Consider the following 26484-nt stretch of genomic DNA (forward strand, 5'->3'; position numbering starts at 1 on the left):
AACAAAGCCTGTTTAAAATCCCTTTTCAACATAAACAGGTGCCTCCGCTGAGGTCGTCTCAAAGCTCCCCCCCCCCCCATCTTTGAAAAATACCCATTTTATCACTCTTCAAGTAATCTGGACTTTTTAATCACATGTCAAACACACATGACTGCCAGAGTTTTCAACTAGTAAAGTTAGCAAATTTTGCTTAGGACATAAATAGTGTTGAAGCTTGGCCAATGATAAGATGGGGGGGGGGGGACAGGGGACAAAAGGAACTGGGAGTACCTAACCATAACCATCTAGAAGATATTTTCTTTGTTTGAAAAAGTAAGCGCTTCATTGAATGGGGAAGTCATACTGGGACAAACCTGGTTGGGAAAAGTAATTTCCTTAAATGGACGCTAGATAAACCCCTATGAATAGAGACTATCTGAATTGTTATTTTTGGTTAACCTCTAATGGAGGCCCAGAATCAGAGATGAAAACATTCCAAAAGATGGGAAAGAGAGGGAGTAAGAGGCAACCTTCTAAAGAAAGAGGAGAAGGAGGAGTAAGAAACAACACTCTTCCCCCTCGACCTGGTTACAAGCATCAATCACCTGCAAAGTCCGTCTCTCGCATGAACCAGCAAAACGTGTTCTGCAGCGCATACTTACTAGTCTGTGATTTATAAATTCTATTTAACCCAGAAATGAAGCCTTGGCAGGTACAATCACTCAAAATCAGAAAAGAACTGAGATTAGTGATAACTAAGGTGTTATTCCACATTCACTCAAATTTCTTAATTAGGGTCTGACTACCAGATGCAGTTTTGTGTTATAGACAAGACGGGACGGAATAAAGAAAGCTTGAATCTATCTATATATCTATAAAAGTGAACGTGTCTGTCTGTCTGTCTGTGTGTGTGTACATTTCCCTACGCAATAACTCTGTCAATTTTTAGTCTATAGACTCGAAATTTGAAATACCGGGTACTGAGATTTGGGAAAATCGATGTGACGGGTGTCAGCCAGAAATTTGGCTGTTAAAGGGTCAAATTTCAACGATTTGACCTTTAAGAACTCTACCAAACTCCTCCGACAATTTTGGGTCTAGACACTTGAAATTTTAGATATAGGTTCCTTGAACCTGGATCTAACTTAATAAAGTGATTTGAGCCCGAAACTATAAATTTTAAGGGGTCATAATAGGGGTCAAAGTTTAAAAAAATTAACCATTTTTTTTGTTTTTTTGCTTTTTTTGCACAGCATACACCTCCAAACACCCGAGCAACGCCGGGCACCCCTGCTAGTAATTGATAAAATTAAAATTGGATCCTCACAGGTACTACTACTACTACTACTACTACTACTACTATCCCAGGTTTGAGTATACTTTGGAAGAGTGAACCTACATTCCTCAAATTTGGGCCATCAGATAAGGTCATACACAAAAACTAAGATTTAGAGAGAGTTGGGCTTAAAAGTAAAGCAAGAGTTGTTTTTTTATCATTATTGACATTAAATTTATAAGAAGAAACTATGACAACCCAATAATGCATACAATTTTTTTTGATTGTGCACTTCACGTTCTATTATCTTAAGATATATGAAACTGATCTCTCTTCTTTTCTCCTTTTTACAAAAATGTTCTCCACCTTTCATGACTGTTTTTCACCTTTCTAGATTTCAACAGGATTTGACACACAAGGAAAATGAAAGAAAAAAAAAAAAAAAGTTTGTAACCCTAATTATAACATTTATGCATGACTTTTGAAAGAAAAGAAAAAATATCTTATCAGTAATGTACCTTTTTTGTTTCTTATCTCATGACATGTCTATCCATGCTTGGGTACTTATGTATTTTTGGTACTGCGCTGAAATAATAACATGATTATTTTGAAAGCTATTCTTAACATGGGGAGAGAAGAGCGTTTTGTAACTATTCTGTGCTTCCACCTAACAATTAAAAAAAAAAAAAAAAAAAGATATCATGAAACTTGAATTTAATCTGAAAAAAAAAAAAAAACTATTTAAAAATAGTGCAGTACCAAAAATATATAAGCATCCATTCTTGTTTCCAGTTCTGAGGTAAAAAAAGAATAAAAAAATTTTTTTTTTTATTCTAATTCCATAAGATTCCAGGAAAAACTACATTCACAATCTTAATATCTATTGACCTCAATTGTGTCGCAGTCTTTCACACTCACGACAAAACTGCTGCACAAGCAAGGGACATTTATTCAATAATTGGTCTTAAGTATTGCAAGATGAAAAGAAATGTTCACTAATAAGTATAGCAATTACAACAAAAACAATTTTTTTATTAATTATTATTGAAACAAAATGAACAGAGAAAACTCCGAATAAGCATGGAGCCAACAGAGATAACAACTGTGAAAAAAGTGTGTGCGAGGAGGAAGAGGGATATATCAAATTATGAGCAGTGTCAAAAGGGTAGTGCGAATGTTTTAGCTATCGACAGTTTAGGAAAGTCTCTTTTGACATCAAATCTAGTGATCGAAACTTGAGAACAGGGTTTGGCAACCTTTTGGGGGCATGAAGGCTAAAAAAGCTATGCTGATTATAGGCGGAGGGCCAACTTTGGCTACGTTGTCATGGATGACAACAATGTTATTAAATATGTCAGTAAATTTTCTGTGCGTTTGAAGAAAACAAGTATTAAATATAAAATGATTTTATTAAACCGATATCACTTATTTTACTACAAGAAACATAAAAATTACAAACATATTTTACATAAAACTGAAGAAATAAAAAAAGTTAGAATAAACAACAAAAAACACACAAATTCATTTCTACACCGAAAGTAAAACATGTTCTCAGGTAAAATTAAACAAGAATTTGAATTTTTATACAATATATTCAGTCTTTCAAATATCACTGTAGTTGCCTTCATATTTTTGCCAAGTTTCAGAAAAATCTAATGGAGGAGGTAAAAGTAATGGGGTAAAAAGTGTCATTTTTTGCAATTTTGGGGCATTTGTGACCCATTTTGAGCTCCTGAGAATGCCGAATCCCAGTAAAAATGGACAAACAGTGTAGTTTCATGCCTTAAGACATGTATATTTGAATTCAGCACCATGGAAAACCACTATATAGACATAAATATCAAGTTTTTGAGTAATATGAAAAAAGAGCCCCAAAAAGGCATATTTTTTTTTGCCCTAAAAGTCCCAGAACCAAAATTTTGCCAGGGTCACCCATACTGAATTAATATTAAGAACAATGGCCTCCACATTTTGGCCAAGTTTCAGGAAAATCTAATGGATGGATCAAACGCTATGGGGCAAAAAGTGTAATTTTTGGCCATTTTTGACCTCTTTTGAAGCCCTGGATATGCCAAATCCCAGTGTAAATGGAAAATGATGCAGTTTCAGGCCTTAGCACATGTATATTTGAGTTGACCACCGTGAAAAACCACTATATAGTCAGACATATCAAGTTTTTGTTGAGAAATATGAAAAAAGAGCCACAAAAAGACGCAAACCAGAATTTTGTCAGGGTCACCCATACTGGATTTATATGAAGAACAATGGGCTCCATATTTTGGCTAAGTTTCAGAAAAATCTAATGGATGGATCAAAAGTTATGGGGCAAAATGTGTCATTTTGGGCCATTTTGGGGCATCTTTGACCTCTTTTGAGCCCCTGAGGACACAACGGAAATTTTTGCAAAAAAATTTTTTTTTTACTGTGCACATCTTTTTAATGAAATTCGCGGCAAAATTTCAGGAAAAACTAATGTACAGTTATCTGGCAATTGTCCGGACTAACAGAAGCCACTGAAAACATAGGTCCCTCTCTGATAAATTGTGAGACCAAAAAAATACAAACTTATTCTCATCTTGAGCGTTATAAGTTTCCACAATGACTTTTAGTTTAACAGATGAATTACTTGGTAAAATCTAGTTACAAAGTTACACTCTTCTGGAGGTTGAAGGTTCAATCAACAGTGTGGTGACACAAAAAACACAATTGCAAATTACTTAGGAATTCTACCCGGTTATGGCTGATAGAACAAGAACATGCTACCACCATGGATTAAATAAAAGCGTTCTGTTCAAAATTCTGTGCAGATTTCAGAGGTCGACAGAAAGATTTTGAGTTCAACAAGATACAGTCGAAGAAGGTCGGAGGTTACATTGATCGAAACATTGTGAAAATAGCACTAAAGATGAAAGCAGTAGTCCAAAAAATCTGAATAAAACGACTAATTAATCCTCATCTCAACAAATTCAGAAACGTGATACAAGCTAACATTTCACACATTTATTGACGCCAAGAAAAAGATGCCTTACCTTCTGTTAATTCTCCACCAAAAATAATTGCTTTTGGTTTGGCAGCGATAATGCAATGCAAAAGGGGTTTGTCTCGCAGATTGAAATTAATTAGGGCAGCAATGACGCCAATTTTAGAAAGACCTAACCAAAAGCAGACATATTCAGGACGGCTTTCCATGTAAAGTGCAATCGTATCTCCCGGTTGATAACCAAGCTTTTGGAAATAACTGGCAACAGCATTAGAATGCTCGTCCACTTGACGGAAAGTCCAAATTTTGTCCTCTATACGAAATGCAATCTTTTCCGGATGTCGATCAACAATTTTCTTAAACAATGATGCAATCGTCTCATGGTTTCTCGCATATCTCCGAAGTTTCAATTTAAGTTTTATCAGATGGTATAACGTCCTAAAAATAAAAACAAAGAAATATTATACATAATCATATGTAGGGTATTTTTTTTTTCTTTAGAGTCGGTAAACTTTAAATTAAAACACAGAAAAATATTGCTTATTATACAAATATGTAGTTTGTAATAAACTACATATTTGTATAATACGCAATATTTTTAAGATTAATTTTTATTTTAAGATTAATTTTTATTTTAAGATTAATTTTTCATATTTAGAATTTAAATACAATTTTGAGCATATGACCTTATATAACATTGAAGTCCAGTTTTCACAACTTTACGCATTAAATTAGGCTGAATTTCAGCAATAACGCATTCAATGTTGTCTTCCAAGTTGTCTATTGTGTCTAGTTATCAGCGTAGACATGAAACTTCACATATTCCCAAAGAAAATAATCTAATGGGGTTAAATTACATGAACAAGATGACCAGACAATGTAGACAGATGGCAAAACTATTGAGTTTGTCAGGAAGTTTTTGTACATTGATTAGATCAAAATATTGAAATGTGTTTAAAAAGAGGGATGAATTTGATTTATTTTTATAATGATGATTTTAGAAGCATTGTCTAAGAGTTCCGCATGGGTTGTTTGGAAGAGATGTTGAATGCTGATGATTTTGTTAGTATTTGTCTGTGAAACAATGGAAAACCTACTTGTCTTTAAGAATTTGAAGAATGCAATTAAAAGTAAATGTTACCAAGACCAGAATATTCAATGTTTAAAAAATGTATGGAGTATTGTTGTCACATTTGGGCTGGTGCATCTGCTACTAGTCTCTTACTCCTGGACAGGGTTCAAAAGAGAGTCGCCAACCTGAGAGGTCCTGAACTGTCATCTAAGCTTCAACTTTTGTCCCATTGACGAAATGTAGAACAGGCAGAGGGATGTAACAAGTATTTTAATAGTGGATGCGCCAACGAACTACGAGCCCTTGTAAATTAAATGTAAACTACAAGCCCTCGATGTAAATACTCCTAACAAACCCAACAAGCAGCAAAATCCCACCCCTACACAGTAGAGATCCCTAGATGTAAGAAAGCCTTCTACTTCAATAGTTTCTTCCCCAGAAATGCTAGACTTTGGAATTCCCTTCTAGGTACCTGCTTCCCCAACTGTACTGACATGCAGAAGTTCAAGTGTAATGTGAACAGACATCTTGCTGCTCAACTACCTACATAGTATCCTTGCAAATTATGTCCCCAATAGTAGCCCCCTACATCAAAGTGGCACTGCGCCTTGTTTGGGGTAAAAAAAAAATTTTTTTTAAAAAAAGTTTCTTTTCTGTGTTTTCGTTCTTTTCAAATCGTCTCAAATTTTCCTGCTATAAACTTTTCATGTCATGTTTACAATTTTTACCTTGAAAAGTTAAAAAAGAACATTTGCAATGTGAAGTTAATAAAAAAATTTAAAAAAAAAAAAAAAAAAAAAAAAAAACGCTGTTAGTGCAATGGTGTTTTCTTCAAAATAAAAAGAAAAATACTTGTCAACGCTAAATTTTTCAGACAAACGATTTTAATTATTTTGAAACTGCCAATGTTTCAAATGTTTTTGTTTTTTTAAATACATTCTACACCGAGATATTCTTTGTTTTAATTTTTTAATTTTTACTTTCATTTTATGAAATGAAGAAAATCTATTAAAAAAAAAAAAAATTAAAAAATTTGTTTCTTTATATTCTGATATATTTCAGTTATTCCAAAGGCCTAATCGATGCAATTGAAGGAAAATTTTAAAGGAGTCTTTAGATTTTGTGAAAAATTTATTCCTTTATTGAAACTTATTTGAATGTTTTTACTATTTACATATCGATTTCTATAACACACAAATACTGACTTTTATATATAGGTAAGATAGATAGAAAAGATTGATGAATGAAAAGTGAAGCATGCATGGTCCCCCGTGAGTGCACAGTGAACGAAGCATAAAAAAAATGACTACGTTCAGCATCCCCCCACCCATTTAACCCCAAAAATCCCAAGAGGACGTCAAATCCTGGTGAAAATGAACAAACGGTGCAGTTTTAGTCCATTATTTGCCCCCACCACCACCATTTAGCCCCAAAAGTCCCCAAAGCCTTAACATATTTAAATTTGAGTTCAACACCATGCAAAACTGCTAAATAGACATACACAGAAAATTTTGGACAAATATGGTAAAATAGTCCCAAAAATGGAGTGTTTTTATTAGCCCTAAAAGAGCCCCTGGGGCACACCCAAGAGTTAACGCAAAGTATTGACAAACAAAATTATATAGAAATCAGTTAGTTACAACTTTTCAGAAAGTTTTATAAAAATCTAAGGATTCAATTGTTTTTTAATATGCATAAAAGTGTCAATTTTAGCCATTTTAACCCAAAAGGCACTCCTGGGGGGAGGAGGGGGGCAACCGGAGTTTTTCCGGAAAATTTGTTCTGTTACTTTTCTTTACTTATATCATGTTTAATGTTTGTGCAAAATTTCAAAAAATTCCAAGGCGTAGTTATTTAGAAAAGTGCGGACAGACGTAGGGACAAGGGTGAATTTACAGGTCCACCCTCCTTTTGTCGGAGGACCAAAAAGTTTTCCAAGGTCTGAGAACTTTTAAAGTTTCAGGAGTCAGAGCTGAGTGTTTCAACTACTGACTTCATATCGCTGTGTATGTGGACAACTTCTTTCTTTTTTTTTTTTTTTTCTTCTTCAGTTTTCTTACCTTTTTATTTTTGCTAGGGATATGGCATCCTACTGGATGTCAAACATTCACTCACTATTTCAGATACTCCAACCAAGAGATCTTTTTTCAATCCTAACCATCTCTTCAAGTTCAACTGTTTGTATCTCTCTTGCACTTGGTTCACCAGATATGTATTTGCCAGGTAGCTTTTAAAATTATTTTTCATGTGTCCGGTTACTCTCATAATTACTGAAATGATGGAAATCTTCCTAAGATTATAATTTCTTTTCATGCCATACATCAGAGCTCTCTCAACCTATGGAGAAAATTGTGACTTGTGTTCAACTAATTGTATACAATTAATCTTTTCTATTAGGGTTATGTTACGTTTTGGCATGAAATTATCCCCAAAATGTTTTATATGTCATAGGGAGAAAAAAGTAACTATTAAAAATTAAGATTGAAACATTTGTTTATTTTATGACAAGATTTTTTGAAAGCTGTTTGTCATTTAAAATTATCTTGGATTTTGTTTTTATGTAAATCTGATAAAATATCTGAGTTATTTACTTGTTTGACTTGCCTCTGATTATTTTGTTTTACAAGATATAAAAAGTAGCCTGGCATCCCCCACCCCACTTTATTGATTGAAAATGTGTTCTAAAAGTTGTAGTGAATGTTTGAAACTAAATAATTATGGAAGTTGTTGATCTGGCTCTTGTCATTTGCGTAACTGTTTGTGATATACTTGGAGTTTTGAGAATAAACCACCTAAACTGACAAAAAAATAAAATATGGCTAGAAATGGATTTTCCATGCTATTCTGCATATAAAAATGGCCACAAATGACCTATATTTTTTTTTTTTTTTAATGTTACACGTAATTAATGTGCGACACTATAAAAAGTGCAGGACATTTGTGGCCATTTGCATATGCACAATAGTATGGAAAATCCATTTCTGGCCTTTTTGTCAAATTAAGTACGTTTTCTTTTCCTTTTTGCAAAATTATCACTTTCAAGAATTTTGTGGAGAATCTGATGTGAGTGATGCAAACAGCGAAAGAGTCCATCAGAATATTTCAGTAATCGAGAAATGTTTTAAAGGAAAATGGAACCCTGGCATATTGGCAGACAACTACTTTTCTTTTGCAAAACTCAATCATGTTCTGTAAAACTAAAAACAACAAATTTTCCTCTACAAAGCAACCAAACGCCATTTGAAGATATAAAGAACTTAAAGCATTAAAAACTTTTACCAAAATGACCAGATTTTGCATTAAATAACCCCAAAAAGAGTTGATATGTCATAATTAGGGCTGTGACAACAGCATATTCTTTTCATTGTTTTGACTCTTGAGTATATATCCGTTAATATCTTATATGTTTTTATATAGACGGGTGTTTGTTTTTGGTTGATTGACTGTGCCTAACTGTGTCGGATATATACCCGAGAGTCAAAAGAATGAAAAGAATATTCTGTTGTCACAGCCCTAGTCATTAGACAAACAAAACCAAATGATTGACTATTATGAGAACCAACATTCTCAATGTTTCTGTTGACTTACAGATAATTTTTAGAACCAATGTTGGTTAGCTGAAGACTGATTGCCTCTTGAAGTTAGTTTCTCCTTTGGACTCTATTGTTCTGTCATATCATGCGTCCATAATAGGTCACTAGGTTTCCTTCTGGTGCGTGTGTGTGTGCGTGCTCGGATTTATCTATTATTCAACTTGAAATACTGATAAGTGATTCTAGTTTTTAACCTTTTTGAAGAATAATTAGATAATAAAAAAAAAAAAAAATTATTAATTGCCATTCCTTCTAAAAAAAAAAATATGTCAGAAATGTCATTTATAAACAATAATCGTTAGCTGATATTTAATGTCAACGTTATAATTAGTTTTATAATATGATAAAGCACTATACAGTGGATTTCCCTACCCACCCCATTAATACACATAATTCTACTTTGTTGTTGATATTAAGCAGTTTTGAGCAAATTAGCACGATTTATTTTCCCTAAACTTAGATGTACTGACAGTAAAATTCAAAATGTCGTGAGTTGAGTCACTGAAGAGGACATGAAAAGTATTTTGGATTATTCAGACTGCTCTTCTCATCTTGACATAATTTCACAATGTTTTGGTCGATGTAACCTACGACCTTTTTTCAAATGAACCTTATCAAACTCATCTACCCAGTCATAGTTGACGGAACAAGAACATGCTACCTCTCTTAGATTAAATAAAGGATTCATGCAGATTTTTGAGTTCAACATGATACACCTGAAAAGAAAAAAAAAAAAAAAAAAAAAAAAAAAAAAATCGGAGATTACATCGACCGAAACGTTGTGAAAATAACATTCAAGATGAGAACAGTAGTCTGAATAATCTAAATTATCAGTCCTCATCTCAAAAATTCAGAAACATGAAAAATTATTTAAGAAAAAATATATATAATACTTTGTTTAATTTTTTTTTTTTTTTTTTTTTTACATGGGGGTCACCACTTATCAAGGCCCGGAAGCCACTCGGGGATAAGCATTATTGCATGTACAGTAATCAATCGGATAGTATCATAGTAATCGTTAGTATTGGTTGGTTGTTTTTGTTTCACGGCATATCAACCCTTTTCAGGTTATTTAATGCCAAATCCAAAGATTTTGAAGAAAAAAATTTTAATAGAATATATTTGTTGTTTTCAAGTCGGTTTCTATTTAATCCATAGTTGGAACCCTAACAGGTACTACCACTCTGGGTCAGAATGGACCTGGGAGCAATGGCAATTAAAGGGTGGCTCCATACTCCCCAAAGCCTGCAAACTGTGGCTTCACCACTGGATACAGTTTAAGATCATATCCAGGACCCGTTAGTATTGGAGATCTGATAAAGTGTCTTACTTAAGGAGGCGGTTCATCAGGAATCTGTGTATGTTGGACTTGAAGACATCCAAGTTGTAGTCAGGTGGGAAACAGGAAAACGGAACAGAGTTCCACACTCGTGCACTTCTAAGAAAGAAGCTTTGTTCATGGAATCTACATTTTGATTTAGGCACAGATAAAGAGTGGGGAAAATTACTGACAGTGGTTACAGCTAGACGGGTATTTTTCATGAAAGATTGGCGAGGGGGGGTAGAGATTGGAGCTCGGACGAGCACTTGCCATGGAAATAACGATAAAACAAAGACAAACTTGATAAACTTAGATATCCCATTGGTCAAATGAACTGAAGTATAATTAGTTCTAGGCAAAAGAACATTCTAGAAAATACTTTAACTGCCTATATAAAGAATTGACTGATGCATTTAATCAATGTTAGTGTTAGTTGTCTAAAAAGATATCGATTGGTTAGGAAAAGCTTGTTTTTTTTTCATATTATTCGGACTATTCAAACTAGTGTTAGCATCTTGAGTGTTATTCTCACGTTTTGGTCAATGTAACGTCTGACCTTCTTTAGATAGGTATATCTTGTCCAACTCGAGAATCTACTGAATTTTCAACATTCACATGTAATCACCTAAAAAGAATAGAATCTTTTTTTTTTTTATTGGCAACTATAAAATCATTTATTATTCTTGGAGGAAATTTTATTAAAAAAAAAAAAAAAAAAAAAAAAAAAAAAAATCAGTAAATGTTTATTTTAACTGTAACATAATGCCAACCATTCTAATTTGTGTTCTTAGGGGTTACCTGTGGCAAATTTACCGTTTGCATGGTATTAACCCCTGGACCCTAGGACTATTTTGCGCCATTTCACTGCCTTTGTTAACATTACATGCGGTAGTGTTTTCTTAGTTTTAATTTTCTTATTGTGTTTTTTCTGGGGCTGGGGCATTCTACTAGATGCCAAATATTCTCCCATTAGTTATTCCAACCGAGAGATCTTTTTTTAAGATTCTAACCGTCCCTTTAAGTGGTTATTGTTTGTATTTCTTTTCCACTTGGTTCACTGGGTATATTCGCCAAATTGTTTTTTAAATTATTTTTCATTAGCCTGGTTGCTCCTATAATGACTGGAATGATTGATACCTTCTTAAAATTCCAGTTTCCTTTCACATCATACATAAGTCGTTGGTATTTGGTTATTTTCTCCCTCTCTGCTCTGTTAAGGCCAGCATCATCGAAGACGCTTACTTCAACTAGGGTTGCTACTTTCTCCTTGTTGTCCTATATCACTATGTCAGGCTTAATAGCCCCATTTTCTAGGTATGTAGTTGTAGGAATTTTGTAGTCATAGTGGATGGTGTATCACTTATTTCCAACTGTTCTTTCTGGTAAACATGTTCCCAAGATTTGCTACTACATCGGATATTTAGGTGTATGTGTGTGTGTGTGTGTGTATGTGTGTTGGTGTTAGCTCAAATACTACTAATTATTCTACTTTTATTTAATTAGAAACTCACAAATTTTGACACCTCGTTTTAAAAATTTTAGGGAAAATTAAAACTAATACGTGTTTTTTTTTATTTCAATAATATTTTCAACTAGCAGGGCCCATTAACCGGCGTTACCCGGATGATGTCAGGCTTAATAGTCCTATTTTCTAGGTATGTAGTTGTAGGAATTTCGTAGTGATAGTGGATGGTGTATCACTTATTTCCAACTGTTCTTTCTGGTAAACATGTTCCCAAGATTTGCTGCTACATCGGATATTCAGGTTTTTACAGATTCTTTTCCAGTGGAGATATTTTTACACTCCATTGTGTCGCATTGTATAATAGCCCCCCCCCCCCCAACAAGACTTTACAACTGGATGTCAGGTGGCTCACACTCTACTTCTGTGTGGCAGAACCTGCACTTGTTTTTGTTGCCGAGATAAATGATGAGTTCGCATGAGTGCAGTAAAGTGACTTGTCACATCACGGAGAAATCTTTAGCAGACATTTGAAATAAGTTTAAAAACAAAAAAAAAAAAAAAAGGGTGGTTCATTTTTTTGTGTTATGTAGTTTTTAATGATTTTTAATTGATCTAAAAGATTAAGTTTTCACAAGTGGTTTACAAACACATTTTCATGTTTTTTGCTCTTTTTTTTTTGAGGGGGGTTATTCAATTATAGAACTAGTATAGTCAGAGGCTTCTACTTTTTTTTTTTTTTTTTCTTTTGTGTAAGTAACACACCGACATTAACTGAGCAGAAGAATCGTTTAATATTTAGCAAAAATTCTGTTTATATGGGGGGGGGGGGCACCCCCATATAATTTTTGTGAACCGCCTGTGAAAACTTACTGACAGCGTTATTTTTACTATTAAATCAGGTGAAAACTATTTTTATTTTATGAAAAGTATTTCATCTAATTACTATTAAATGACGTAAAAAATTTTTTTTTTTATTTTATAAAAACTATTTGTGATTTAAAATGTCCGCCATGTATTCATGCGCCTTGTGAAACGTCATACAACGCGAACATACATTTCAGTAAGAACCGCTGGCGTGTAGCATTAACAGAGGCGGTGATAGATAGTTACAGCCATATTACCATTCAAAGAAATTATTGATTTTCAATGCTTCAGAAAGAAAACATATTTGCAGAAATATGAAGTTTTGAATATAGACATCAACTATTACGAAATAAAAAAAAAACACAACTGTACTTGTACAGTTTAATTAAGACATCAAAAAATGAAAATATATTAAAAAAAAAAGTTTATATTGTATGTATCCGTTATGGAATAAAGTTCTCCGAAAATAAATTCACTTAATTTCATCGAGTATTTTTTTTTTTTTTTTTTTTTTTTTTTTTTTACAGCGAAAAACCAATTTGTTATGATACCGAGCAAAAGGTTCGATTTTTAGGAAGAAAAGCTAGTAATAAAGATGGGGAGGGAGTGTCGGCACTTTAAACTGAGTTATCTCCCTGTGAAATGTTAAAAAATTAAAAGATGGCTACCTTCATTGCGCTGTCTTAAAAACGTGTTTTTCCGCTATAAAAAAAAAATTTTTTTTTTAAATATTAAAAAAAAACAAAAAAACTACTCGATCAAATTAAGTGAAATTTTTTTTTCGGAGATCTTCAGTCCAAAACGGATATGTACAATATAATCTTTTTTTCGATATTTTCATTTTTTAATGTCTTGATTAAACTGTACAAGTACCAAAACAACAACAAAAAATATTTAATTTAAAAGTTTTTAAATAAAGATTTTTCAAATCTGAATATTTGAGGATGATTTACCGTCGTTAAAATAAAATAGTTTCGGTTCCAGATCGATAGCAAATCTCAATTATATTAGGCTAAGTTTCTCAGTCTCACTGGACAAGAATTTTTTTTTGACTAATTTGTTATGAAAGGATTAATCACACATATCACGTACTTTGTAGAGAAATGTGTCAAACATTTCTCTACAAATCTGTTGTGGACACATTTGGTTTAGTAGCTTCGTAAGGAGGGTGGGATGGCTGTAAGTTGCAATATAGAGTTGTTTGCCAAAAAACATGCCAATTCCAAAGGTATTTATTTTCTAAACAATGTCGCATTTGTAAATTAAAAGTGTATGTTTACAAAATATAACTACATAAGAAACATGGATACAAATGACTTGGGGGAGGAGGAAAAAGAAGAGTAGAGATTTTGTGAAATTGCTTGAAACCAATGTTAACGTTTTGGGCTTATGCATCCCCACTCATCAATAATCTAAAATATGAATGTCCATACTCGAATATTAAACTTTGTAAACGAAACAATGTTTTCTTTTATTTCTTAAATCACCAATTTTTTTATTTTTTCATTTTATATTTTACTGGTGTTGTTAATTTATTCAGCTCTGTAATACAACAATAGTCTGTTGCTAATGGGAGCATTTTGTTTTATTATTACTAAAGATTCATCACTTATCAAAGCCCAAACGCCACTTGAGGATAAAAATTAATCCAAGATATAGGAAGATATTATAAAAAATGATAGGAAAGGGAAATATTATAAGAAAGATATTATAAACAATGATAGAAAAGGTAAAATATTATAGGAAGATATTATAAAAAATGATAGGAAAGGTAAAAAATCTTATAATATTTCCCTTTCCTATCATTGTTTATAATATCTTCCTATAATATCTTGGGTTAATTTTTATCCTCAAGTGGTGTTTGGGCTTTGATAAGTGATGAATCTTTAGTAATAATAAAACAAAATGCTCCCATTAGAAATAGACTATTGTTGTATTACAGAGCTGAATAAATAGGAAGATATTATAAACAAATGATAGGAAAGGTAAAATATTATTGGAAGATATTATAAACAATGATAGGAAAGGGAAAATATTATAGGAAGATATTGTAAACAATGATAGGAAAGGGAAAATATTATAGGAAGATATTGTAAACAATGATAGGAAAGGGAAAATATTATAGGAAGATATTGTAAACAATGATAGGAAAGGTTAAATATTATAGGAAGATATTATAAACAATGATAGGAAAGGGAAAATATTATTGGAAGATATAAACAAATGATAGGAAAGGTAAAATATTATAGGAAGATATTGTAAACAATGATAGGAAAGGGAAATATTATAGGAAGATATTGTAAACAATGATAGGAAAGGTAAAATATTATAGGAAGATATTGTAAACAATGATAGGAAAGGTAAAATATTATAGGAAGATATTATAAACAATGATAGGAAAGGGTAATATTATTGCAAGATATTATAAACAACGATAGAAAACGTTAAATATTATAGGAAGATGTTATAAACAATGATAGGAAAGGGAAAATATTATAGGAAGTTATTATAAACAATGATAGGAAATGTCAAAATTATAGTCAGTTTTCTAGGACAAAACTGCAGAAAGATTCAAGAAACCATTCCAAATCAAAAGTAGATTACAGATTTATACTCAAGTTGCATAACATTCGTGTTGGGACGAAAAAAAACAACTGGTAACCAAGGTTTCACTAACTAAGGTTTCACAATGTTGAATTTAGATGATTTAAGCTTTATCGCACGGGTACTAGTCATATTAACTCATATAGCTAACATTAATCACTGTAAATGTCACAAACTCTCATCCCTTGGTTTATTTCTCTCCTTCCTTGCTAATCACGGATTTGTAGGTCAAGTCTGTTGTATTTAATACTAATTATAATCTTTGAGCTTAAAAGAGTTCATTTTGTGAAACAACAAAAAGACATAATCACACACAATGAACAACGTTCAAGTAAAGCAGGTTTGTATGGGCATTTATTTATATAGTCAATTGGAAAATACCGGCTTTTTTGTTAATGTATTAAAAAGCAAAGAAAAAGGTAAAAATGAAAGAAACGAGGAAATAGGTGAAGGGAAATAAAGGGTGGAAAGACAACAAGGGGTAGGGGAAGAAAGGGGAAGGAAAAAAGGGGGAAAGGTAAGGGGAAATAAAGTAGAGGAGAATAAAGAAGGAGGGAAGGAAAAAAAGGAAGGAAAAGAAAGATGGAGGGGACTGAAAAAGGGAGGGGGAAGAAAAGACGGAGGCAAAGAAAAGCGATTTCGTAGACACATGTAGAATAAAGAGAGAGTAACAACTAAATGACATGATGTAACCAGGTACAACACATTTTGGAGGAGTGGGCGGGGTGGGGTATCCAGATGTGCGAAGGAGAGAAAGAGAAAGAGGGTTTGCATGGATAAAAAAAAGAGCATGAGAAAGAATTCCCTGCTTATTTTGTTCAAACTCATTTGGTCTGCATCAATCCGCTGCTTGGATACCTTTTGTAATACAGCTTCTCATTCCAATAAGTTCTTCACAAAAAACTGCAAACTTGTGGAACTCTTCCTGCTCACTATTTTCCTCTTACAGCAGTTTTTTTTTTATTATTATTCAAAACTAAGGCGAATAGACATCTCCTGTCTTTGTGATAATTATCTTTCGTTCTTGTTAGCTCTTTATATCAAGTGGCTCTATGCATAGTCTGGAGCGATTTTCATTAAAAAAAAAAAGTGTTACGAATAGAAAGAGAGAGGAGGGAGGGAGAGAATGCGTAATCACGATAGTTGCTGTGGACTAAACTTTTTTTTCTTTTATCTGATAATAGGCAATTGGTACACACCTATAGATAAAAATGGCAACGTAAACGCAAATTGTCTGTAATTGTCAAAAGGAAATGCTGAAAAACTCAACAAATGACGCCAAAAAAAAAAAAAAAATGGTTGAATCAGAAGGAAATAAAAAAAAAGATTTTAAAAACCTGCATCGTTTCTCTACTGTTAACCTTCCTTGGTTAGTTCTTCTGTGAAATTGTTGGTCATTTTCGCAAACCAGAAAAATGGTAAAGAAACAAATATATAACAAATAAATGTTGCCAAAGGCAAAATAAGTTACTCTTCTACCTATCTGAATAGGTTTTTGGTGTTTTAACTTGTTTTAAAACGCGTTTTTTTTTTTATTTGAAATACAAGTAGTATCAAATTAAGTAAGAACAAGAACAAAATGGCTGACATGAGCCGGTTATCTGGAGAGTCTAGATAATCACTTAAAACTGGGAAATAAAAAAAAATACTGATAGAAATACACCAAATAAATGTCGCAGACAGTTGTTGGGTGGGTTGCTATCAGTGTTTTATTTCATTTTAGAGTTGTGAAGGATTATCCAAACTGCAAAGAAGACAGTCTCATGTCAGCCATCTTGTTCCAACTTAGCAACTTGACACTAAGCATTAAGAAATAAAATAAATTTTCTTAAATATTATATGAGGAATCTTTTCCAGTTAAAATTTATTGGCATTTTGTATTGAGAAATACACACTTTACATTAGGTAAAGCTATCCAATATGGCCCAAAACACAACAATTTTGGATAACGATAACTTGTTTTTTTTTTTCTTTTAACTATTATTTACCAATATAAATTGTGTATTTCTCAAAAAAACCTCTCTCATACAGAAGAGACATTGCGAGCCTGTCTTTGTTTTATCGTTATTTCCATGGCAAGTGCTCGTCTGAGCTCCGATCTCTGGTCCCCACTCACCAATCTTTCACAAAAAACACCCGTCTAGCTGAAACCACTGTCAATAATTTTCCCCACTCTTTATCTGTGCCTAAATCAAAACGGAGATTCCATGAACAAAGCTTCTTTCTTAGAAGTGTATGCCTGTGGAACTCTGTTCCGTTTTCCTGTTTCCCACCTGACTACAACTTGGATGTCTTCAAGTCCAACATAAACAAATTTCTGATAAACCGCCCCCTTAAGTAAGACACTTTATCAAATCTCCATTACTACCGATTGCCACGCTACTATCCGATTGATTACTGTACACGCAATAACCCTTATACCCGAGTGGCTTCCGGGCCTAGATAAGTGGTGACTACCATGTAAAAAAAAAAAAATGTGTATTTCTTAACAGATTTTAACTGGAAAAGATTCTTTGTTTCCATCTCCATATATAATAAAATTTCCTTCTGGACAAAAGTATATATATAACTACTTCATTTACTCACATAAAATTAATATACGAAAGTATAGATTTATGCGTAAACTTTAAGTATTTACTTCAAAAGTGCTCAATACGTAGGTAGAGCTAGTTAGTCAGTTATAAAATGTATATGGCGATTAAGCTACACTGAATATTCCGCGTTTCATCCACTCTAGGATTCTTCAGGCTTATGCGCATAAGCCTGAAGAATCCTAGAGTGGATGAAACGCGGAATATTCAGTGTAGCTTAATCGCCATATATATTTTATAAATTACTATATATATATATATATATATACACATACATACACAAATTCAATACATCTAGGCTAATAGCCACCATTAATAGTACATTACAAAGTAATAGTATAGTTTTGGTTTGGACACTATTTTATTCAGTCATGATAATAAAATGCTACATTACATCCTATGAGCAACACCATCACAATCGCAACATCTATAGAAGAAGGAGTCCCTATTTTTCTTTCTAAATATGTATTCCTACAACTGCTACCCCAGTTGTCACCTGAACAAATTCTACACATTCCAGATTCTGTTTCTATAAGGAGGGGGGGGGTCACTTTTGTCGCCGATATTTTCAAAAGTTATCCTTTCTTTTCGATTGACTAGCCTTAATTTAAACCTTTGCCACTTCCGGTTTGGCGATGGACACAATGGCAAAGACATCACTATTTTTTTCACATTCTTTTCCTTCTTCGCGGTACGGGTTCGAGTCTGCCTGCCTGCTTATTACCACTTTTTTTATTATATGGAGATAATAACAATAATTCTGTCTACCAATAATAATAACACTTCTATATACCAATAACAAAAATTAGATTACTTTTATCTAACAATAGCAATAATAATAATACCTCTATATAACAATAACAATAATACCCCTATATAACAATAGCAATTCGTTAAATGCCGATCATTTAAACTGTATGTGCAAATATAAGATAGAAACATATCACATGACCTGCTCATCCAATAAGAATTAAGGAATTTATTTTTTCATCTTTTTCAATATCTACTATGGCACCTCAGAATGCACTTATGATTTTGAAGTAAAACTGCAGATTTAATCGTAATTGGAAACCAATCAAGTAATTGCAAAAAGATAACCATGAGCAGCAGCATCAAGTAATGTCGGAAGGTTCAGTTATTAACACCGGCGTCAACAGAATCCTCAATGGGTAAATGACACTGTCATTTCAACAGTGTTATGTAACCTAATAATAAAATATCTGTTCTTCTTGCAGCCACCTTCTTTGCATTTTGATTAGGCTGTGTGTCATTTTGACATGAGAAATTGTAGCCAATAACCCTGAAATGACTGGGTGAAATAAAAGAAGTTAAGAATTTTTGTTTTTTTTGTTTTTTTTTTGTTTTGCATAAAAACAAAATATCAAAAAAATCGTTAATAGACTGTTATTACCTTTCATAGTTAATCTTGAGATGGCAAGGTGCCATGTAAAAACACAAGGGGAAAAAACTGAAAAATGGGCTGAGAAAGTTTGTAAAAAAAAACATAAGGTTTGTAAAGAAAATAAGAGGGAGAAGTAATACATGCAAAGGAAAATTAGAGACAGGTTAGGGAGAGACATTCAATGCAGCGCAGAGGTTAGGGAGAGACATTCAATGCAGCGGGACAGAGGTTAGGGAGAGACATTCAATGCAGGGCAGAGGTTAGGGAGAGACATTCAATGCAGGGCAGAGGTTAGGGAGAGACATTCAATGCAGGGCAGAGGTTAGGGAGAGACATTCAATGCAGGGCAGAGGTTAGGGAGAGACATTCAATGCAGGGCAGAGGTTAGGGAGAGACATTCAATGCAGGGCAGAGGTTAGGGAGAGACATTCAATGCAGGGCAGAGGTTAGGGAGAGACATTCAATGCAGGGCAGAGGTTAGGGAGAGACATTCAATGCAGGGCAGAGGTTAGGGAGAGACATTCAATGCAGGGCAGAGGTTAGGGAGAGACATTCAATGCAGGGCAGAGGTTAGGGAGAGACATTCAATGCAGGGCAGAGGTTAGGGAGAGACATTCAATGCAGGGCAGAGATAGGGAGAGACATTCGATGCAGGGCAGAGATAGGGAGAGACATTCGATGCAGGGCAGAGATAGGGAGAGACATTCGATGCAGGGCTGAGATAGGGAGAGACATTCAATGCAGGGCAGAGATAGGGAGAGACATTCAATGCAGGGCAGAGATAGGGAGAGACATTCGATGCAGGGCAGAGATAGGGAGAGACATTCGATGCAGGGCAGAGATAGGGAGAGACATTCGATGCAGGGCAGAGATAGGGAGAGACATTCGATGCAGCGCAGAGATAGGGAGAGACATTCGATGCAGGGCAGAGATAGGGAGAGACATTCGATGCAGGGCAGAGATAGGGAGAGACATTCGATGCAGCGCAGAGATAGGGAGAGACATTCGATGCAGCGCAGAGATAGGGAGAGACATTCGATGCAGCGCAGAGATAGGGAGAGACATTCGATGCAGCGCAGAGATAGGGAGAGACATTCGATGCAGCGCAGAGATAGGGAGAGACATTCGATGCAGCGCAGAGATAGGGAGAGACATTCGATGCAGCGCAGAGATAGGGAGAGACATTCGATGCAGCGCAGAGATAGGGAGAGACATTCGATGCAGCGCAGAGATAGGGAGAGACATTCGATGCAGCGCAGAGATAGGGAGAGACATTCGATGCAGCGCAGAGATAGGGAGAGACATTCGATGCAGCGCAGAGATAGGGAGAGACATTCGATGCAGCGCAGAGATAGGGAGAGACATTCGATGCAGCGCAGAGATAGGGAGAGACATTCGATGCAGCGCAGAGATAGGGAGAGACATTCGATGCAGCGCAGAGATAGGGAGAGACATTCAATGCAGCGCAGAGATAGGGAGAGACATTCGATGCAGCGCAGAGATAGGGAGAGACATTCGATGCAGCGCAGAGATAGGGAGAGACATTCGATGCAGCGCAGAGTTAGGGAGAGACATTCAATGCAGCGCAGAGATAGGGAGAGACATTCGATGCAGCGCAGAGATAGGGAGAGACATTCAATGCAGCGCAGAGATAGGGACCGACATTCAATGCAGCGCAGAGATAGGGAGAGACATTCAATGCAGCGCAGAGATAGGGAGAGACATTCAATGCAGCGCAGAGATAGGGAGAGACATTCAATGCAGCGCAGAGATAGGGAGAGACATTCAATGCAGCGCAGAGATAGGGAGAGACATTCAATGCAGCGCAGAGATAGGGAGAGACATTCAATGCAGCGCAGAGATAGGGACCGACATTCAATGCAGCGCAGAGATAGGGAGAGACATTCAATGCAGCGCAGAGATAGGGAGAGACATTCAATGCAGCGCAGAGATAGGGAGAGACATTCAATGCAGCGCAGAGATAGGGAGAGACATTCAATGCAGCGCAGAGATAGGGACCGACATTCAATGCAGCGCAGAGATAGGGAGAGACATTCAATGCAGCGCAGAGATAGGGAGAGACATTCAATGCAGCGCAGAGATAGGGAGAGACATTCAATGCAGCGCAGAGATAGGGAGAGACATTCAATGCAGCGCAGAGATAGGGAGAGACATTCAATGCAGCGCAGAGATAGGGACCGACATTCAATGCAGCGCAGAGATAGGGAGAGACATTCAATGCAGCGCAGAGATAGGGAGAGATACGTAGTGCAGGATAAAAAAACACACACTGTACATAAAAATTAATCTTGGTTGCAAAAACCCAATCAAGTCAGTTTACCTTTGCTTCTACCATTGTTTGGTTATAATAATTTTATTTAAATATTTTTAAAATTATGTATTTTTTAATTGACATCATCCGAAATTCTCAGTTATAACGTCGGTTTATTTATTTATTTATTTGGAATTATTTTACAACCTGTCTCAGCGTAGTATAAACACCCCCACCCCATGTTAAGAACGGCTTTCAGAATAAATACCCCCCCAACCTACCCATATTAAGAATGGCTTTTGAGGTTAGGAGTTTTATTTTTAAAGCTGTTCTTAACATAGGGAGGTTGGGGTGTTTACACTGGGGCACATCGTAAAAATTTACCATTTATTTATTTAATTATTATTATCAGTAGTTTTATTAAAAAGTTCTGTAAATATATTTTTAAAATACACTCAGAAAAACATCCATTTATTTAAACATATTCGCTTTGTTACTTACATTAAAAGTTTTGTGCAAATAGAAAAAAAAAAATTTTTATCCTTAAAAGTTTTGTAAATATTTAATATTAAAAACATTGTAAATATATTTTTTTTCTTTTAAATCTTAAAACGTTTTGTAAATATATTTTTAAAAAATCTTGCTCGCGAACATTCGACATGTTTACAAACAACCAACGGCAATGCCAAGTTCAAACAACCGGTGTCACTTGAAATGTGCGCTAGTATTCGTCTTCTGCTACGGGGATACCTAATCTTTACTTGATCCGTTGATCCTCATTCAATCCCGGACAACGTCGAATCTCCCTTCTAGTAATAAAAATCAAATTTTAGCACGAAAGATTACATTAGATAACCACTGGTAGGTGTTTTGAACTTTTCAAATTGCATGTGTAATGCTCTGACCTATCACACAAGACGCTCTTAATTTGATGACGAGCAAGAAACGGAATTAAGGTTTCTTGCATAAAAAAAATGGTTTCTAATTAATGGCGCCATAAAGAGGAAGTTGTTATTTTTGCCATCCGCTTTTCAACATGTCTACAGCTTTTGATTTGAATCAAGTAGAAATGAAGTAACCCATTTTTTAGGGGGGGGGGGCAATTTTCTGCAATCACAAAATCATCAAACGAAATCCGTTACGTAATTTTCAATAATAAATTATTTGACTTAAAAAAAAAAAAAAAAATTATTACTGATGGGTCACAACATATCAAGTTCCAGGGGTCACTTGAGAATAAGTTTTAAAGACATCATCATTTGGACAATGACCGTCACAATGTAAGTATTTTTTTTTTTTTTTACAGGAGTACTATGTTGGGAGTTGAGCAGTAAGATATCTGTTCACATTAAATTTTTGCATGTTAGTACAGTAAAGGATGCAGGAAACAAGGAGGGAGTTCCAAAGTCTAGCAGGTCAAGGGAAGAAACTATTAGAATAGAAAGATTTATGGCATCTAGGGATTTTTTACACTGAAGGGGTGGGATTTTGCCTGTTGTCGGGTTAGTTGAAGGTATTAACATCAAACGGGGCACAAATGACATAGCTTCATCCAAGCACATTTCATTGAAGTACTTGTAAAACAGGCACAGGGATGCAACATTGAGATGATGGGACAGAGGTTGGAGCTTGGTTGACAGTGTGGGACCGATTAAATTGGAGATTCCTTTTTGGACCCGGTGTAAGAGGGAGAGACTAGTGATAGATGTGCCAGCCAAAATGTGCCAACAATAGTCCCTACATAAGCGAACGGTGGCGGGTAGAGAGGAACCATTTTCTTTTGAAAGAATACAATGTAATTTATACATTCAACAACTGTACAAAAAAAGACATTAATTTTGTAAAGTTTACTCTTCAACTTTTATTTCCCCCTCTTTATTTGACTTTTCATTGTGGGTTTCTGTAATTTTCTTCCCGGTTATCTAACCAACTCTTTGATTTCAACCTCGCCCTCTCCCACGGATGTCTTCTGAATTTTGACCTAGTTATTGACCTTCTCTACTTTTTACTAGTCATTTCCTGTGATTCTCCCCCCCCCCACACTCCCCACCCATCTATTTATTATTATTCTGTCCATTTCCCAGTCTGGTTTAAAAGGTTGGTACTTGTACAGTTTAATGAAGACATTAAAAAAATGAAAATATCGAGTTATCTCCCCGTGGCATATTCAGCAAATTTCATAATGGCTGATTTCAACGCGCTCTAAAAAAAAAAAACATGTTTTTCTGCTGTAAAAAAAAAAAAAAACTACTCGCTCAAATAAAATGAAATTTTTTTCCGGAGATCTTCAGTCCAAAACGGATACGTACAATATAACCTTTTTTTCGATATTTTCATTTTTGAATGTCTTCATTAAACTGTACAAGTACCAAAGGGTTTATTTGTGTGAATATGTGTTCTTTTTTGGTTTTTGTTTTGGTATTGTTATTCGATGTGAATGGCTTACACTCATTACACTTGAAACGCCTGATCAGTGTTCTGAATATGGTGAATTTGTTGGAAACAGCTCACCCAACTGATCCAGGGTGAATGTCGCAACCAACCATCACATGAATATGTGTGTTATGAATGTACCTGTCAATGTATGTTTTATAATTGTATATACGTGTGTGGATATGTGTTATACACAAGTGTGTGAGTGAATGAATGTTATACATGCGTGTGTTAATGTGTGTGTTATATGCATGTGTATGCGAATATGTGTTATACACGTGTGTGTGTTATATTTGAATATGTGTTATGCACGTGTGTGTGTTATATTTGAATATGTGTTATGCACGTGTGTGTGTTATATTTGAATATGTGTTATGCACGTGTGTGTGTTATATTTGAATATGTGTTATGCACGTGTGTGTGTTATATTTGAATATGTGTTATGCACGTGTGTGTGTTATATTTGAATATGTGTTATGCACGTGTGTGTGTTATATTTGAATATGTGTTATGCACGTGTGTGTGTTATATTTGAATATGTGTTATGCACGTGTGTGTGTTATATTTGAATATGTGTTATGCACGTGTGTGTGTTATATTTGAATATGTGTTATGCACGTGTGTGTGTTATATTTGAATATGTGTTATGCACGTGTGTGCGTTATATTTGAATATGTGTTATGCATGTGTGTGTGTTATATTTGAATATGTGTTATGCACGTGTATGTGTTATATTTGAATATGTGTTATGCACGTGTGTGTTATATTTGAATATGTTATACACGTGTGTGTGTGTGTGCATGAATGCGTGTTATACACATGTGTGAATGTGTGTTATAGATGTGTGTGAATGTGTTCTACACATGTGCATGAATATGTGTGTTATACGTGTGTGTGTGTGTGTGTGTGTGTACGTGCAGTTGAGCTATTAAAGGCTTAACGATTTCCAATTAGAAGTCATAATATTTCAATAAGAAGGTTTCAGATTCAAAACCCACTCACAATGATTTATTCTCTAAATAATATAAGAAACTTTTTCGACATTAAAAACACATTTTTTTCCTCAAAGATTTTTGCAATATCAAATAAAAATCACCTCTATTACTTTTGCAATTAAATGATTGAGGGGATTGTGAATGTAATTTTTACCTGAAAAAAAAAAAAAAAAAAAAAAAATTCTTACTAATTGATATGAATACATCCGGGTTCCTCCTCATAAGAATAATTGGCTGGTGCAAGCCATAAATACAAGCGGTTATGCAACCGAGCGAAATGTTGAAAGATACAAAGGAACCTCAAAGCTTAAGCATATTACTGTCTACAACGATGAACAAACGTTTATTAAGGTGACTTACTAGATTGTATTACTCGAATACTGTTGATGATAAAAGTCAAAACAACAGTTTTTAGTAGGTTATCCAATTTTTTTTATTAAATCATTTTAATTATTATTAATATACTCGAAAATATTACATCCACATACAGACAAAATAAAACATTAATTTATTACAAACTATTTTAAAAAAATAATTACGCTAATTAGTCATACAAATAACTGTCTTTTGATCGTTATGCAAGGACGGGGGCTCATTTGGAGTATTTGTAATGATTATTTTAAATAATGTATGTTATAACCATGTTGACACACTGATTCTTGTTAGACACACTGATTCTAAGTTAAGCAATGTTGAGCATAGTCAGTACCAGACGAGGATATACAAGCGATTGGAGACTTTATGAATTTGATATTCCCGTGAAACTTCCCCTTTTTAAGGAAGTCAATTTAAGCCACCTAGGATGAATGCCGCTTCAATACAGTATTTTCAATGACAGTGCTTTTTGCAGCCAACAAAAATATGAAAATAAGAGTATTAATCAGTTTTTAGAGTGTATACCTCTGCCTGGGATGGAGAAAATTTTATCTGGTCCTTACTTCTCCATACTGTATAAAGTATTTCCGGTGTTATGTTATAGAAAAAATTATTAAAAACTATTTGATCAGGTTGAAATTTTTGCTCATTACTGTTATCAAAGAGCATGAGATTCCAACATAAAATTTGGCAAAATCAGAAATTAAAATGCTGTCAAAATTTTGACCTTGACCGAACTTACTAAGGTCAAGCTAATATAAGGGACTTCATTGGCTACAATATGGGCAAAGTAGCAAGTCTTTATAACAAGCAGAACCAAAATTATCGCCAAAAGTGTGACTTTCACCTTTTCTGTGACCTTAATTTTTTTTAGCCAGATGATGGACCCTCACACCAATTTCGACCTATGAGCTCCGAAACAACAACTAAGTTGTTTGGAAATCCACACAGATCATTTGTTTATAGTGGTGAAGGCTTTGTGCAGAACCAACCACACTTTTTAGTACAATTGCTAATCTTCATCGATGCAACGGCTTCCACAAAACAGAACATACAGTAGACTTCTGGTTTTACATCAGTTTTTCTTCTGAGACGCAGGTCTTAATGAAGACTGGGGATGCATTTCTCCCGGTTAATTAAACGTGCCTCCACATACCAACTTGGAAATTTCTACATCTCGGTGTGGTATACATAATGCCTAGCCTTCCCAAAGGGCCACCCTTCTGGTACTAGCTAGGCTCATCATTGCTGAACTGGTGATT

At 34.5% G+C, this 26484-nt stretch overlaps 1 protein-coding gene across 1 annotated transcript in view; it reads right to left on the reverse strand.

Moving 5' to 3' along the window:
• Nucleotides 1-26484, reverse strand: part of LOC145285794 (long-chain fatty acid transport protein 1-like) — a 134054-nt gene that overhangs the window by 64639 nt on the left and 42931 nt on the right. The window contains exon 2 of the mRNA XM_080134165.1: nucleotides 4285-4673. Within this exon, the coding sequence (XP_079990291.1) occupies nucleotides 4285-4673 (389 nt within the window). The remainder of the gene's footprint in view (nucleotides 1-4284; nucleotides 4674-26484) is intronic.

This window comes from Euprymna scolopes, chromosome 10 (assembly GCF_053919585.1).
Source record: "Euprymna scolopes isolate OS-2025 chromosome 10, ASM5391958v1, whole genome shotgun sequence".
Taxonomy (NCBI): domain Eukaryota; kingdom Metazoa; phylum Mollusca; class Cephalopoda; order Sepiida; family Sepiolidae; genus Euprymna; species Euprymna scolopes.